Genomic DNA, 17,079 nt, shown 5'->3' with positions numbered 1-17,079 from the left:
CTGCTGAAGAGTCTTAGTTAAGAGTAGAATTGGTTTCTTCAGGCTGTTGCGACAATAAGCTTATTACTGCTGCCCAGCGATGTGAAATAAGTAATTGAGTCACTATTTTGGTTATGAGGATTAGAAGAAGTGTCTGTAGGGTCAGGATTTTAAAATCTTAAGCATCCAGGCTTAGCAGGTGGGTTTAGAAAGGGAAGAGTGCAAAGCTCCACACTCCTCCTCTTGGTTTTCCCATCCAAAGAAGCCCTACTTTTCCCAAAGGTGGCAGAAGAAATCAGGACACTGTAGTACAAAGCTGCTGCCCTGCGACTCTCTGCCTTGGGCTGCAAAGGATCCCACAAGCTCAGGGTAACTGCACCAAAGCTTCCTTCCATCCTGCACACTGGTGACTCTGAGAATAGGTCTCCCATGGGGCCATGTGAATTCACTGCTCCTGGGATGGACAGGCTGCAGCTTTGCTCCTTGTGGTCACCTCTCCCTGTGGCGAGAGGAATCCCAATCTCTGCCAGTTCTCCCTCCTCAGTGCCTGCAGAAGTCATTTGGGAAGGCAGGTGAGGATTGCAGTGGAAGAGATGTTGGTTTTGGAAGCTTTATAACTTGCGTCAAAATGCAAAGGATAGATGATCAGAAGACTTCATTTGTAGCCATGAGCTCAGCCTGGCCAGGCAAACACCAGGACTGGTGAGAAGTGTTGCAGCGCTCTCCGACATCAGCAGAATACTTTGGTCCTGTAGCCTAAGGACGTGCTCCAACTCCCCATTTACCACAACTGGTCTCTAGTGTTCCCTTAAGATCACAAGGAGGAAACTGTAGGACTAATTAAGAACTATCACAGAGAGACAAACTTCTGGAGGAGAGACCTGAACTTAAGGAGTCTTTTGCAGTTACCCCATAACCTTGCCCTGCTCAGAATGGCCAAGAGAAACAAATATTTAAGAAAAAAAACCCAAACACAACCAAAACCCCCCAAGCCCTTCTCAAATCCCAGAGCCAAGTTCCCATGAACCCAAACAACTCCATTTTCTGAAAGCTTTCCCTATGGGCACAGCCAGGATTGTGTGTGTTTCTGAAAGTGAAGCCAGACCAGAGCAAGACCCTGTAAGAGCCCTCCCCTGCACATACCAATTCCTACCTCACACACAGCCCAGGGTATTGCTAGGACACAACCAACTAAAACCCTTCTGTAAGCACCATAACAAGTATTTGAGCACACGCTATTAAAAAAAAACAACACAAACAATCAAAAAAAACCAAACCAAACTGAGGCCATCCACACACCTTGCAAACAAAGCCAGATGGGTTTTAAGTCTACGTTCCTACCCATGAAGTCTGTCCAATAAACCATCCACTTGTTGAAATCTCAGCCTTCACTGCATTTTAACGATGGTCTGAGTGAAGCTGACTAGAGCCAGACATGTGTTTTCCTTCAGAAATTGTACACTAAGGACTATTGCATGACCACAGCGTAACGACAAAGTATTCCTCAGTTACCAGAGCACAACTGCAAGCACTTCATCATGCATGCAGAAGACAAGTCCCTCATGCATAGAGCCAGCTCCCTGCACTGCCCCCACCTTCCCAAGTGGAATTTAAGTTCAATCTCCCAGTCCAGGAAAGACGACTGTGCTCTCCATCAGAGCTGCTTACTCAAGCCATGGAAGTGGCACAGCCTCTGTTAGAGAGCATTACAGAATTGCTGAGTGTGAACAGAGAGAGAATAGGCCTAAAGTTTGAGGGAGGGCAGTACTTATGTTCATTTGGAAGGTGTTACACTGGGTTTTCTTGGTAGCCATATTCAATCTATATAATTTGTTTGAGTTTTCTACTTTCATTAGCTCCCTTACCTCAGCTACCCATTCCTGGGTGCATTGGTTCTAGTGTCAGAAATAACACCCCAACTGCAGAGTTGTTACAGGGCTTCGAAGCACTTACAGGCACCAGACACCATCTGCGGCTCACATGTCAGGACCAGATGCACTAACCAGCCTGAATGGTGGCTTTAGCAAGATCTGTAGTTATTTCTAGCTGCCCAGCTGTGCTTAACGTTTACAAAAAGCAACTGAGAACGGCACTGGCTGGAGTCAGGGAGAGCAGTTCTTGCTTCCCTATCATGCTTCAGGGCAGCCTTCAGCAGTGCCTTGGGCCACACTGCATCACGTTTTGCCAGCAGAAAAACCAACTCACCCAGTAACTAAGCCTCCAATTACCTTCACTTCTGACATACCTTAGGGTAAAGCACACCTCAGTAATCCAGCCTGTCACCTTTCTGGTGCAGTAGTATCACAGCTACTTCCCAACATGAAGACACAGGAATATTATCTGTAGTCCAGCGCTCACTGCCATTTAGCTACTTTGCTACTAACACTGAAACTGAGCCAATTAAGCAGTTTTAAAACCCATCACAGCTTTCTGAGAGAGAAAGGAATGAGAGTACGTAGCTCTCACAGTGGCAGAGACTTCCAGTCCTGCAGTCCTCACTAGAAAAACATCTGAAGCTGAGGGATTGTACTTCCCTTAGCGTCTCTGCTCTTGCCCTTCCACCTCCTCACTGCTGCTGAAATTTGCTTGGGTAAAGAGCCTCTCAGTTGGGTCTCTCCCCATTCATGCTCACATCAACAGGAGAGCATTATTTTTGTACTTAGTCAACTTACACAGACTTTTAAAGCATCACTGTACAGAGACTGCTCTATTTTCTAATGAGGTCTTTAAATTATATTTTTAATAAAGTGTTTTTAAACTTGTCTGCGAATTTCTCCTTAAAAACTGTTACCTACCCTAATGCACAAGCAGTTTGAGAGAGACCCTTCCATGCAGGTGTTTCCAGCAGCAACAGTTGTTCATTATGGAGACTCAATACACCGCTGGAGCAACTGAAGAACTGTGCAGAAGGCTGTGCGTGCCACTTGCCTCTCGCAGCTTGGGTTTGGCACTTCTCTGTAGCCCTTCCAGAGTTGCCAAAAGAAAAGTGTGGTAACATTAGACTGAATAACAGGGGAAAGAGATGACCTGTCCCCCGCCCAGTTCATGATCTAGATTGCCTTTTAACAGTACAGCTCCCTTTCAACTCAGGTGGAATCAGTCATAGCCACGTGTCCTGTTCTCCATACCCTGCACTGCATTACGCAAAGACATCGCGTCTCTGCTCAGCAGCAGAGCGGGGAGGTGGTTGCATTCAAAGTGGTGGTACACGAGCAGGAAGAAGTCTTTCCTTGTAGCTGAAACATTCAGGGCCTGCAGTGCACAATCAGGAGGTGCTGCAGTATGAACCATTGCCTGACACTTGCCTATTGACACACAGACAGCCTCAGTGCAGCCCGAGCAGTGGAACACGGTATCAAAGCCAGTGGCAAAGCGCATGCCCTGTACACAGTTATTTCCAAATGAGATGTAGACAACTGCAGCACGCAGAAGTATCCGATGTTTTGTTGAGGTTTTTTTAAATGTAGCAAGTAAGTGCAAGCCTTAGGCCAGTTTAATTTTCACAAATCAGTCCTCTGTGGTGATACTGCTCAAACAAACACACAAACATCCATTTTTTGCCAAGAGTCGAGAATTCAAATGCATTTGTAAGAATAGATTTCAACAGAAGTCTTTTCAGCCATGGCAAATCTGAGCTTTCTGTAAGGGATGTTTTGTAACGTAGTTTGTAAGTTAGTAAAATTTAGTCATTTAGTTTAGTTTTAGTTTTCATAATTCCTGTTTTTTCTTTCAGGAACATAAGACTGCTGTACCACGAGCTGTTAGAAGCAGCCCAGCAGCAGTTTCTCACACTTATTTCAGAAAGCACGTTTGTCCAAGAGTAATTTCCCAGAAAAGAGTTACCCTTCAGTTTCAGAGCACAAGCTCTTTCTGTTGCAGTTCAGGCTAACAACAGTGATTGTAACGTTTTGATAAGCTTATTTGGCTGGGCAACAATTTTGCTCATTTCTCAGATCACACTTAGCCAAGAAAGAGCTCAGTTAGGCCTAAGTCCAAAGGGCCAAGTATTTCCAACAAATAGCAGCTGATGCTGTTCCATACACAAACTTCTATCAAGGCTTCCCAAAATGCCCTGCAAACCGGATTTAAACAGCAGCCTTACCACTGAGTGGCATCTGTCACAGAATTACAAGAAGCAGAAAAGCCAGAGTCTGAGTTCAGTGATAAAAACATACAATCTCATTCTAAAAGGAACACAAGGACTCTAAGTTATTTACAATCACTGCCTTAGCTGCACCACCAGCAGCAACAACAGCTCAGGAAAAAAGAACACAGAGCACATGCCAGGCAACTTCTGGTTAAAGTCCCTCATTTGGTTGGAGTGATACAAGCAAATATAAATGTCAAAGTCGTGACTCTCTGATTTAAGCATCATCTAGTTATCCCTTTATTCCTTGACACCAGACTCTCCTCAATTCCGGAAACTACTGGCAAAGAGAGGGTTCCTGATACCTAAAATTTTAGCCTTGCAATTTCTTTTCAATCATTTCTGTATTTCAAGGTTCTTACAAGCTAGCAGGAAGTTTCAATAGGTTAAATAGTTACTGTTACTTGTGTTTCAAAGACTTCATAAACATCCCTCGAGCGTGACAATGTCCTGGAACATTCAGTTTTGATCTTAGGCAAAGTTTATCTGATGTGATGTATCAGTCCATGCTGGTAAGTGAACACCAAAACCCTCTCATGTATAGGTGCAGACACTCTTGGCTCTTCCATATCAGATACGGATTTCTGAGAGGCCATTAACTGTCTGATTAATGGTAACTTACCTTCAGACAAGAGTAGCTGCAGTGTGCCCTTTTTTAGAGGTTTCATTTCCTCAGACTGGTATTTCAAGCCTGCAGTATGATGTGGTAAAAAGCAAACTGGAGAAAAAACAGCTTGTTTTGGATATTTTAACTAATTTTTTTTTTTAACTTATAGCTTCATCAAAGAAGTGAAAAAAAAGAAAAAAAATCTCAGGAGAGCTTCTTTTATGCAGGCTCTACCATCCCTTTCAACAGCAGCAACCGTGCACGCAAGAAAAATGTGTGACTCTATATTTATTTATTTTAGTTGTGCTCAGAGTTTTACAGGTAGCATGTTCCCTTTAGACCTTCTCAACAGAAATACAAAAAAGTTTGAAGCCACTTCCCCATTTACCCACTCACCTCCAATAATCAACTGAAGTGAAAAGAAGAAACATCTTTTGTTAAAAGAAAGAGTGGTGAGTTTGTGAAGGCTTATCCCAGTGTAGAGCTGGGCTTCCTCTTATGGCACAGATCTACCAGTTTGTAACTTAGAAAACCCAGTTCCCAGAGTCCTGTAATTCCCAGCTACTCAACAGGAAACAAATCTTTCTCTAACAATGACAGGGACATTCCCAGTAGCTGATGCTGTGCAGGCAAAACACTTCCTGCAGCCTGAGTGAGCCAGACCTTCTTCAGAAACTCTGGGTACCCAAACTGTCTTCATGGGGTGGAGAGGTGGCAGGGAACAAACTCTTCAAAGCAAAACAGACTCTTCAAGTAAGTAGTGCATGTCCTGGTAGACATGCCTGTCTTAGCAGACTGCTGTGGCATGAGGCACTTCGGTCATGGCTGTAGAGAACTGTCCCAGCTCTGTCAATAGAACCACAGGTAAATTCGTTCTCTTTCCTGTGAGAAGTCCCTGAGTTGCAGACCTAAAGGATCTTCCCCCCAAACACACCTCAGTGTCACTAGACCACTGAAAAATAGGACCCGAGCCACATCAGTAGCCTGCAGGGAAGCCACCTTTCCGGGAATCGGAGGCTGCAGCCCATCCTTCATCTGTTCTGAGAATGGCCTGCACAACCGCACCGCTGCTCATCTGCGTGGTATCGTGTTTTCTCTTCTTTAGTTGTTCTTCTATACCCTGGAATGCAGAAGTGAATGAGGACACCAGGTCACCGTAGTCTGAGACCTGCATCCTCCATGGCTACCCAAGCACTCAGTGCCTGTATTAGATAGATCTAGAACTACAAGCTGTCCCTCTTCTTCCCTTTGCTTTCTGGGGTGCCCTGTTATTGAAGAGGTGAAATTGAGAAGAGGTGGCATTTGTGGTGCTCCATGTGGGCTACCAATACCATTCCTGGTCAGAGAGCATGCTGCCTCAGATACTCAGATACCAACAGCCAAAACTGATGGATCCTGTTTGGTAATGGGGGAAAACACAGGACTTGTAAAGAGCAGAGGATCCTCCTCAGTGCAGGCAGGTATCTATCTCAGCTGTTACCTTAGCAAAAAGCTTATTAAAAGAGGATCTTCTGCAAAGTTTGATTAAGTAAACTGCCTTATGTAGGAGTGTTTTCCCTAATATAGAGACATGGGATGAGATATGTACAAAAACTGCATCCGTTTAATTCCTCTGGGTGAATGAAGGTGCTAGCTCAGGTACGTGGTGTGTGCAGCAAGGCAGATCTTGCCATCAGCTCTCAGACTGACTGCTGCACGGAGACTTTTACTGTGACAATATTTTCAGGTTTGCTCTCGGGTCCTTCTGTGCATTCCCCATTGCTAACTCTGTGCCAGTGCTTCAGGATGCATCGGGAAGTCGCACAACAGGACAAGAGTTTCCTGAGGGTCACTGGATTTAGACTGCTGAACAGTTTGGGCCCTGATGTGGTTTGCTATTTTGCAAGCCCTTTGAGTTAAACAACATTGCAAGAAGATACCTCAGTTTCAGATGTAGGTCAAACTTGAATGCACTAGGCTTCAAACCCATGTGACTGAGACTAAGCCCACTTTGAGCAGCTTACTGTGACCCGGTACTTGACCTGTGCCAGCTTTAATACAGCTCACCTAGGAACATTTGGCAAAGCTTCATTATTTTCCACAAGCGCACGCCTTCCGACCACTAGGAACCCCGTGCCATACAAGAAGTTCATGCACACCTCAGACTTTAGCTAGACAAACCTTCTCTATTTTCTGCTCAAGCTCCGTGATATTGGGAAACAGCTGATCGTGAATTCTGGGCTCTTCTACCGCTTTCTTCACATCATAACCAAACCAGATGGAATTGATGATCGTCTGTGAGAAGCAAAAAGCCTTAATGTTAGTCACTTGTCTTCAAAGAGGCCTGACCCCTGTAGCAACATAGGCAGAGATGTCTGAAGGGTGTTCACCAGAGCACGGAAAAGGAACAGCTTCTGGTTCCTGCTGCTTTCAGCAGTTCCTCTCTTGGCTAGGCAAAACACAGGCACATTGCAGCAAGTCAGCTTGTATATGCCTAGGAAGACTCTCACACAAAGAGACCATGTGTTACCAAAATTAACATAGTAAAAGGATCAGATCCTCAGGCGGTTGTAGCTGGATTTATGCTGCTATGATGAGGGCAGTGCTGGCTCAGACACACAGCAGTCACCTCAGCAAACACACAGCTATAGCTTCCTGCTAATGTGCAACTGCTTTCCTTAAACCTGGCTCAGGTTGGAGCTGCTGGCAAGTGAAAACAGGCTCAGGACCAAGGGCTTAGAAAGCTGCTTGTAGCAATTCTTATGGATACTTCTCCTCTGCCTCAGCCAGAAAGCAAGATCCAGCCTGATGCTCTGAACTGCTGTGTGTGCTGGCACAGGAGACAGCTTTCTCCTGCAATCACTTTTGGCCTAGCTGGGCATTTGAGTGCCTGCCACAGCAGCTCACAGAGAGCCTGCCTGTAAGATGGCCTGACACCAACCTCATCTAAGTTCTTACTTAGCTTCTCTGTGTGACTTTGATCCAGAGTTTAGGATGCTGGATCGGAATGGCTCTAAACTAGATAAAAAGATTAGTTCACAGAGATCCAGAGAACAGAAGTCAAAGCTAAACTGAAGTCACAAATCTCCCAGAAGTGGTAAAAAAAACCTGCCGAAGGAAAAGACCTGGAGTCACTGAAGGAAGTAATTTAATAGCAGACCCTTTGTGGCTCTAGCAGAAGTTGGCATTAGAGCTCTGGCCCTTAGAAGGCCAAGCAGGAACCTCCCTTTCAGCCCCTGGCCCACAGCAGGTCATGTCACAGGTGGAGACTTGAGCCCCTTGCCCCAAGTGCTGCCTCTCCCCCACCTTGTTTTGCCTCGGCCTTGTCCTCAGTTTACCCCTATCATCACGTACCAGTGCTGTTGCTGTAGTTATTTTTGTTCCTCCAGAAGCACCAACCACCATCCTGACCTTCTTCGTTTTATCCACTAAGATGGAGGGACACATAGAGGACATCGGCTGTTTACCTGTTGAGGACAGAGATGCAACAGAGGCTCAGCATTCCACCTGCCACTTACAAACTGCCAGCTCCTGCTCTATGTCTAAACCCAGTGCCTCAGAATCCATCTTCCTGACTCAGCCCTTGGGATCCCACTGTCCCCTGTACCCATATCCATCATCCTCCAGCAATTCAAAGCTTAACCCTGGTCCTTCACATAGAGACTGAAGATGCCTTCCTCCACAGTCCTGTCCCAGCTGGGGTTGTCCAGCAGCTGCCTCCACTACACCATGGGACTTCCCTTCCTGTCCTTTCACTTCCTGTCCCTCTCCAAAGCATGGGGTACAGAAAGGCAGCAGAATCCCAGCCCACTTTAGTGGCAATGAGATAGGTCTGCAGGAAACAGTGGTGGAAACAGCTCCCAAGGCAGCACACGGAGAAGGCTGGACATTGCCATCTGACTCTTTGCAGTCAGCTCCTGCTGCTAGCCCCCTCTTAAGTAATTTCAAATAAATCTTTTGCAGCCCTAAATAATTTCATTTGACATGTACTGAGCTCCCTGGGAAAGGATTTCTGGTTGTTGGAAGGAGGCATACAGAAGAGTTTTTCTTTAGGCAGCCTTTCCTCCTCCAGGGTGTACCAAGGGCAGCTGGTTGTGTGCTTTTGGCAGGGATGCCAGGTGACTTGCTTTCATCCCTATCCTTTGCTGAAAGCCTCAAATCTGTGCCTCATCATGGACATGCTGCAGCCTACCTGGCAGACACCACCACATTAGTATGCAAGATAGAGCCAAAAGACTGAGTCAGGAAGGTAATTTACACCTACCTGGTGCTATGAAATTTGCTGGAGAAGGAGGGATCCGAAATCCATTGATTATGTAAGGTGAGCTGAAGTCATCCATCTCATCATTAAATATGATTCCACTCACGTTGGATCGTACATCAGAGCCAAAGCTAGAGAAAACAAGTTGGCATTGACAAGTCAAAACCAGAGCAAATCCAGGAGGAGCTTCAGGTGAATTATTGCAATATGAAACCTGAGATTTGATTGGAGTAACTCTCCACTGCCTTCAGTTGCAAAGGACATTCTGTCACCCCTTGGGGGAAGGAAGCAGTTTATATCGTCAGTACACAGCTACATAAAGAGGAAAGGCAGCGCAGAGCCCTGCTGTATAGCTCCCCTGCAGGGACCCCAAAGGGAAAAACAGCACACCAGCTAAATACAACTAATGCCCTTTCCAGCTGGGCAGTACTGCACTCCACTCAGAGGCAGCACAGCTCAAAGACTGGCACATTTGGGCATTATTGGGGTTTTCCTTAGATGTGTCAAACTGGAGACATTTCCTGTGGACAAAAAGAACCTTCACCCCCAGCTTCAGGCTGTATGCACAGGGCACAGCTCTTCCTGACAGCACTTGGAGCCAAACACTGCACTTCCAGGCCAGCTGTATTGACTCAAATTCCTTCCAGAAGCCTGGGAAATCAGAGCCAGCAGCGATACCACTGCTTATGAGAAGATCCAGACGCAGTGAATGTTCTCTTGGTGGGTGAACTCAACATGAGAGAGGACACATCGTGTCCTCTGACCCAACCACACAGGTCTCAGTGTTAAGAAGTGACCTGCGAGAAGTGCCCATCAGCAGTGCTACTCATCACTACCCCACCACGGAGAGGACAGTTCAGTGATGTTTTATACCAACCACAGAACCACCACTAGGAAGACGGCAAAGGTCTACAGGGAAGTAATGTCTGAGCTCATACTATTGGTTGATGGTGCTGGTGGCGGACACAGCACTGCCATCATCAGCCACAATGGAGAGGTGGGATGTACCGGCATTATCTCCAGTGTAATATACTGGCTCATAGTAGTCAACTGGATGGGAGGTGTTGTCTGTGATTTTCTTCCGGAGACTATCCGCAAAGAACTCGGACGTCATGTTTCTGATCGCCTGTCAGAGAAATCCAATGCAGTTACTCAGCAGATTAAGTTTAAGTGACATGTAGTTATGAGGCTGATATCCAACACTTCAGACCACAGGAGAGTGGCAAATCCCAGCAGTGAGGCTATTGTTTTCCAGCAGGGCTCCTTCTTGAAAGATGGGCATTGTACCAAAGAGCATTTTAAGCAGTCACAGCAGCTGTTACAGTGCAGCCCTTTGTGTAGGAAGTTAATCAGCATCCATCACTGTAGATCTATGGAAAGCTGGCAAAGCTGTCCTCAACACTGCTGTAAGGTGTAGGCAAGCAGCGTTACACTTGCTTCAGAGGTGAGAGGAAAGGGATGGGGTTGAGAGGACTAGGCCAAGGCATTGCTCTGTAAGTTGCAAATTTGTGTCCATCAAGCTGGGCTGGGCTCAGATCCTGCTGCTTTTGCAGAGTCAGAGAAGTAAAAGCACAAAGTGTGAAGTTGGGAAAAGCAGGGTTACTGCCTCATCCCTTCCCATCTGTTGGCCCATTTACTATAGGCAGGACTGTGGTTAGAGAGCCACAACGATGCTGGGAATGTCATCTAGTGAATAAGGCTTCGAACACTATGAAAACAGGGAGAGTTAGCCCTTAATATACTCAAATGCTCCTGGAGAATTGAAGATTTTCCTTATAGCAGGAAGGTTTCCTCCATTTCTATCCCTCACAGCTCAGCCTTTAGTCACATAGGACTTCACATTTTGATTCAGAGATATTTCAGTGCCTGTCAATAGCATGTGGCACAGAGCGTCCCTGACAAAGTTTAGTCACCCAAAAACTTTAAGCCATGTTCCAGTCAACCTTGGTGTTGCAGAAAGAAAAGGCTTTTGCCAGGTACCTCTGTAATGTTGACAAATTTTGGATCTCCCAGTAAAGTCCTCTTGGCATAGGCAAAGCGAAAGGCCTCCACAATGCGGTGGTAAGTCAGACCTTTGTCCTCCATGGTTTTGATGCTGTCAGCAGAGAAATTATATCCTGGCAACAGAAGACAAATGACTGTGAACACAAAGGAACTGCTAATAAACCTGTGCCAAATGATATAATCTTGAAGCCCAGTATCTACAGAGATGCAGTCACTGGATTGTCCTAATCTCCTCATGGAGAACACAGGAGCTCTGGTAGTTGTGAGCACTGTGGGAGTCACCAGCAGGATTTGTAGTTGCAGAGATGTTTTTCAAAGAAACCTCAAGTACAAGTTAGTTTCTACCCGCACAGGTATCAGGGAAGTACCCCAATTATGAGCATATTTTTCCGCTCACACCTGTACTTCAAGCAGGAAGGCGACATTGCTGAGTTTACAGCAGAAGAGGAATGTTTCTGCATCTCTGATTCCTCCTGGGATCTCAGACTTCTCATCTGCTGGAGGGCTCTCAAGGGAGGCCCAGCTCCCAGAACAAAAAAGGCTTTGTCTTTGGATCTCTCCTAGCTCCTGCTGCCCATAAGGCAGTGCTCAGTGGCACTCTCACCTTTCAGTATGTTGAAAATGAGGGCTAGCACCGGGCCACTTAGAGGGGCACTAGGTGTGTAGAGGGTAAACTCCCCAAGTGTGACCTGTATGGGGTCTTCGATCACTGTTGCACTGTAGTTCTGCAGGTCATCCAATGTGATAATGCCCCCTGGAAAAGAGAAGGAAACTACAGATGTGGGTTTATGTGATCTCTGGTGAGAAGTGATCATGCATCACAGCAAGGACAGGAGAGAACACAGACAAATCCAAAAAGCTGCAAGGTAAAGAAAGCAAAGATGGGCACAAAGGAGATTAATTTATTCCTTGATAGATCCAGCTGAGGCTCAGATAGCCTAAGCCTGAAGTTGGGCTGATTTACTGCAGCCAAAAATCTGGTGGTCCATCATTTTTTACAAAGGACATCAGCAATGTCGGGTAACTAAGCATCATTAAGAATTCTGGTTACAGGAGGAGAATGCAGCTTTTGGGTGCAGACACTTTGTGCTACCCCATAAGCCGAATAATTTGCATGTTCCGTTGTCTTTCTTATCAGAAGAAGGAAAACAGTAATTAACCATCACAAATAAAGCCAGTAAATGACTTACATGAGGTCACGGAAGCTAGCCAGTGCTAGCTAGATACTATCACCATCTAGCGGCATCTAGAGATTAAACAAGCTCAGAGTTTACAGGACCATGTATGCAATGTTTTAGATAGAAACTTGTTGGATTCAAGCTCTGAAACAGTATGGGTCTACTAAGCTATATCCAGAAACACATAGACTTGCTAGACTATAAGGTATAGAAATGCACAGTGTATAATATCCATCTGTGACTGAGGCTTCTCTTGAGTGTCCTGTTGCCACAGATCTCAGAGGCGCCGTTTCAGGCAGCAGGCTTGACCCGCTTCCAAGGCTTCTGCAGGTCACCAGCTCCTTCCTGGATGCTGAGCTGCAGCAGTCAGGTCACTCATGCAGTTTTGGACAGATGTCCTGTTTCTCACCTACACTGCGGATGTCATCGATGATCTGTCTTGCCAGGCTTCCTGTGTAAAAAGCATCTGCTCCTTCACTGGCTATAGTCTCGTATGTGTTGGCTAGTTTAGGCATCTTGATGATATCGCCCTCATGCAGAATTTTCCCTCCTCTGCAGAACACTTCACTAACAGAGAAAGGAGATTGAGAAGATCAGATCTGAGATACAAGTTCAAAACTACGTGTACCTGTACCAGCTGACACAGTATTTGAGTGTTCATGCTAAATGCTTTTTGGAAAGGAGAGAAGAGAAACTGCCCAAGCCATGCCCCAAGGGTCCTTATATCTTCCACTGGGACATAAAAGTGAACAGTGGTTTCTGACCTGGGATTCCACATTGCTCAGAATTTGCTCAGTGATGCCTGCAGGAGGGAGTACCAATCTTTTTCACCAGGGCAGGTCACCCTCCCTACCTGCCCAAGGGGCCAACAACTGCCTCAGGATGCCCAGAAGGGGCCATAGTCCTTGAAATCAGTTCAGAGCACAGACTATGAAGCTATAAGACTTAAAGCTTCCAATGAGCCCAGGACAATGTGTTTCAATCCCTGTTTGTCAGAGCATTTTGAGGGAGACCATTTCCTCTCTAGCTCCCTCATCATGGATCATGAATGTGCTGCTGTGGACCTGCCAGATAGAAGTACAGGAGATGGGCACAGGCTGTACATCCCAATTGGATTGGAAACCAACCTGCAGCTGGCAGAGGTTTAAAGGAAAAGAGAGGATCAAGCATGATCTCCAGTAGGGCTGGACACAGACACCAAGGGTTTGACTGTAAGAAGCAGCGGAGGAACATTTAAAACCCTTCACATTCACAGTCATTGCCAGAAGTGGATGGTCAGAGGCATTCCTTGAGAAAGGCTGACTGCAGAGTAAGAAATGACCCAAATTCCAACTGCCTGACAGCAGATGAAATGTTCGAGGAGACTCTGCAATTTCCCCAAATGCAGGCAAGATTAGTCTGGTGCATTTACAGCATGAGGAAAAGCTAGGGATTCAGAAAATACATTGCCATCTGGCAGCATGCTCTCTAATTCCACCTTTGCTCAGACAAATGGACTTTAAAGAGCAGAATTTATCTCCCTTTAAAGATCAGGACTGAACATTCCTAAAATTGGCCACATGATTTAGCACCTTCAGGTAGCTGGGATAACATCAGCAGGTACAGTGACTACAGTCACTGGAGGGGAGGCACACTCCTCACAGATGCTACATTACACAAACACAGAGGCTTTTCAGCAAGGATGCAGTTACCTCAAATTTCTCTGCACAGAACAGCAACTGCTCTACTTACCACAGTGAGGGATTGCTTTCGATTGCCTCCTTTCTTGATTTGATGGCTTCTGCAAGGCCTTTCCCCATAGGGAATCCTTCTCTTGCCAACTTGATGCTGGGCAGAAACAGGTCTTTCCATGCCAGTTTGCCATGACGTTTGTGAGCCAGTTCATACCCACGGATTTCTCCTGGAACAGCAATGGATAGTCCTCCTGAAGCAGGAAAGGAATATATTAGTCTTCCATAGCAAGAAAAGAAAGTGATTAATGGAGTAAGAGGTAAAGCAGGGTTCTCTGACAGCCCTGTTTTTAGCCAAGGATTAAGTATACTATGACCAGCTCAGCTTATGCATACAATGCTAACAGAATTATTCTGACAGTTATGCCTACATATTCTGGACTGTTGAAACACCTCTATCCTCTTGCTGGTAAGTCAAGGGTTAATGGGTTATTATGACTCAGCTTTTGGGTCATTTCCCCTCAGTAGTCTCTGTACCAGAGAAAAACTGCACAGAACACAGAAGCTACCATAGCTGCCTGCAGTTTCCAGTCCACCATAAAACACTACAGTAAGAGGACACAGACTGTGTACATGCTTAAGCCAAAAACTTTGTTGCAGCATTGTAACTACAATTGCAATAGATTGATCTATTTGCACAGTGATGCAGCAGTTTGCTTCCATCTTTTTATTGGCATCTTCCAGAAGTTCAACATACTCCTCAAACCCCCTCCAAGGTGCAGTTCCTCCTTGGTTACAGGAGTGATCATGAAGAGAACTGATTAGTATTCCTTTCTATTTTTTATTAGAAAATACTTCCCTGAAAGGAAATTACTTCTTCTTCTCTGGAACCCCATAACCATTACTTGAAGCCACCTCAAAAGTTATTTAGGGAGGATGCTTGAACTGACAAGAACTAAACAGATCCACAAAGATTTATTCAAAGAGGTGAAAAGATGGCAGATACGGAACAGGTCATACTTGGTGCTGTGGATTCACTTGCATTCTCATGAAGTAAAAAGCAGAAAGTGCTGAGATGACCGATAAAGGACCTTATTTTTAGTTTCCTTGTCAGGACAGAGTTTGCAGATTGTGTAAAGCAGAGGACATTTCTAAGTGAGAAATCCTGTAGATATGCAAGAACCTAACCACAAGAAATGTTCTTAATTTAGATATGTCAGTAGCAGCTAATGTTGGAGCTAGGTGGTCAACCCAAAGCAATGAAACAGCCTTTGCCATACCTTTCAGAGAGAGCTGTGTGTTGTTCCCAAACATGTCCTCTGATGCTCTTTTTGGAGCCACTTCTCTTGCATTAATGATTTCCACTTTTCCTTTAATGACAGAGCAAGGAAGATGATGTTTATCTCTGGACTCAAGATGCAGGCATGGTCTCTGCTGAAGAAGTCTGATCAGTGTGAGACAGTTTCTTGGTAATTACTTTGAGGACAGCATGTTTCCCCAGAGGCTGTGAGAGTCAGTCTTTTACCTTGATTCAGGTAGGATAAATCACCTGCTTTAGGTAAACAGTTCTCAAACTGTTCCAGAAGTGTATGGCCCTATCCCTTACCTGTGCTGCTGTAGATGGTAAAGAAGAGGCCCCCTCCAATGCCCATGCTGTGAGCATTCATGAGTCCTACACAAAGCAGAGCTGCAATTGCAGCATCCACTGCTGATCCACCTTGCTGAAGGATGTCCCTGTGCAGCAGAAGAGAAGGCATCGTATGGTGATATGTCACAGTGTCTCAGCTACCTGTCAGCAATAGATTCATCTCAACAGAGCAGCTATGACAGATTCTCTAGTGCACGTTTGTCCACACCCAGACTGTATGTTCCTCAAGAATAAGAAGTTTTGAGCTTCTGTTACCTTAGAGAACAGATCCTAATGGTCGAGGTGCAGACCAGATCAGCCCTCGTTAGAGGGACATCCAAACTAGCTTGAAAACATCGAGATGTGTCAAAGTATGCGTGTGGACAGGCATCCCAGACACATTCATTACACATGACAAAGGACAACTCTCTGAGGAGCCTGAAATCTGCAGCACTTGCATCTAGAACTGCAGGACAGCTTGATATATGGTTTTTAAAAGGAGCTTGAAAAGCATCTCTTGCTCCCATTGTTCATTTGTCTAGGGAATCTTCGCCTGCTATGTTGTCTTTGAGCAACTGCAGTAACATTGGTGAGGCATGGTAAAAGCCCAGGTTTTGTTATGGGCTCCTCTTCCTACAGGGAGATTAGAGATTGTCTCTGCTGGACAACTGCCAGGCTTGCACCTGGCCATGGGGGAAACAACAGTTTTGTCTTACACAAGAGCTGTCAGAGCTAATGAGAGTCACAGCACAATTAGTAGGTACCTTCCAATTATTGAGCACTGCCCCGCATCTGTAGCCACAGCCGCCCTCTTATAAGTGTGTTTGTCCCCTGAGTCAGTGCGCAGCCCGAAGAACAGTCCCAGGAACAAGATGAGCCCCAGCAGGGCTGCAGTCAGGACCCCGGCCACCACATAGCGCTTCTTCATCTTCCTGTGGGAAGAGAGAGGATCGTCAACCTTGCTGCTTCTGGGGCACAGGAGCAGCCTCTTCATGTACCTTCTTTCATATCCACTGTGTCCCCCTCTACCCTCCAGCAGCCGACAGCTCTGCACATGGAAGGGTGGTTTGGGAAGAAGTTGCCATGGGAGGAGTGAGCCCAATTCTGGCCTTGACAGTTAGATCAGGGTGATGTCCTGTTTTGAAGTGCAGTATCAAGGGGGGGGGCAGTGTTCAAGATGTCCTCCTACTGTCACCTTTCAGTGGTGACAGGACAACCGACTGCTCTTTGTGACTGAGGATTTCAGATGCTCAGCAGGCATTGAAGTTTCCACTCTGCCTGGGAGGACAGGGGCCCAATGTCAGACTAGATTTGATCTGTTTCCCAAATCAAGTCAGCAATACCAATCAGAACTTTTTTACCAGATTCCCCCCTCCAACCCACGCTGGCAGGCCCTTTGCCTCCTTTGTAATGTGATGGAGTCAAGGACACCACCCCCTGTGGATGTTCAACAGCCCAGAGTAGAGCAAACTCCAGCAGCCAGGGCAGCACTCGGTGCCTTGCAGCAAGCAGCACCCACAGGACTGGGAGCAGTCAGTGTGCCAGCACTGAACTAAGGAGAGGAAACAGGCCAGGCCAGACAAGCCAAAACTCTTCTCAGAGGGAGGAGATTAGCAAGCACTTCCCC

At 46.0% G+C, this 17,079-nt stretch overlaps 1 protein-coding gene across 1 annotated transcript; it reads right to left on the bottom strand.

Annotated features, from left to right (window-relative positions):
• Positions 1-5,462: 5,462 nt before the first annotated feature.
• GGT1 (gamma-glutamyltransferase 1) lies at positions 5,463-16,380 on the bottom strand. Its single transcript, XM_010178583.1, has 13 exons — positions 16,217-16,380; positions 15,432-15,559; positions 15,106-15,195; positions 13,887-14,079; positions 12,565-12,722; positions 11,582-11,731; positions 10,954-11,090; positions 9,912-10,099; positions 8,977-9,104; positions 8,067-8,179; positions 6,894-7,007; positions 5,668-5,853; positions 5,463-5,579 (listed from the first exon to the last, which is right to left on the bottom strand). Exons 1-12 carry the CDS (start codon positions 16,378-16,380, stop codon positions 5,710-5,712), a joined length of 1,707 nt encoding a protein of 568 aa, XP_010176885.1. The 3' UTR covers positions 5,463-5,579; positions 5,668-5,709.
• Between the last annotated feature and the right edge of the window lie 699 nt (positions 16,381-17,079).

The sequence above is a fragment of the Mesitornis unicolor genome, unplaced genomic scaffold (genome assembly GCF_000695765.1).
Source record: "Mesitornis unicolor isolate BGI_N332 unplaced genomic scaffold, ASM69576v1 scaffold10742, whole genome shotgun sequence".
In the NCBI taxonomy this organism is placed as follows: domain Eukaryota; kingdom Metazoa; phylum Chordata; class Aves; order Mesitornithiformes; family Mesitornithidae; genus Mesitornis; species Mesitornis unicolor.
Note: the sequence above shows the minus strand (reverse complement) of the source record. Positions and strands in the feature narration are given on the sequence as shown.

What these genes read in the sequence shown, in the direction of transcription:
- GGT1 (XM_010178583.1), bottom strand. Translation starts at nt 16,380, where the DNA reads ATGAAGAAGCGCTATGTGGTGGCCGGGGTCCTGACTGCAGCCCTGCTG. An exon ending in TAACTACAGCAACAGCACTG is followed by an intron (nt 7,008 to 8,066) that starts GTACGTGATGAT and finishes TGCTTCTCACAG; the next exon opens with ACGATCATCAATTCCATCTG. An exon ending in TTGAGCAGAAAATAGAGAAG is followed by an intron (nt 5,854 to 6,893) that starts GTTTGTCTAGCT and finishes TCTGCATTCCAG; the next exon opens with GGTATAGAAGAACAACTAAA.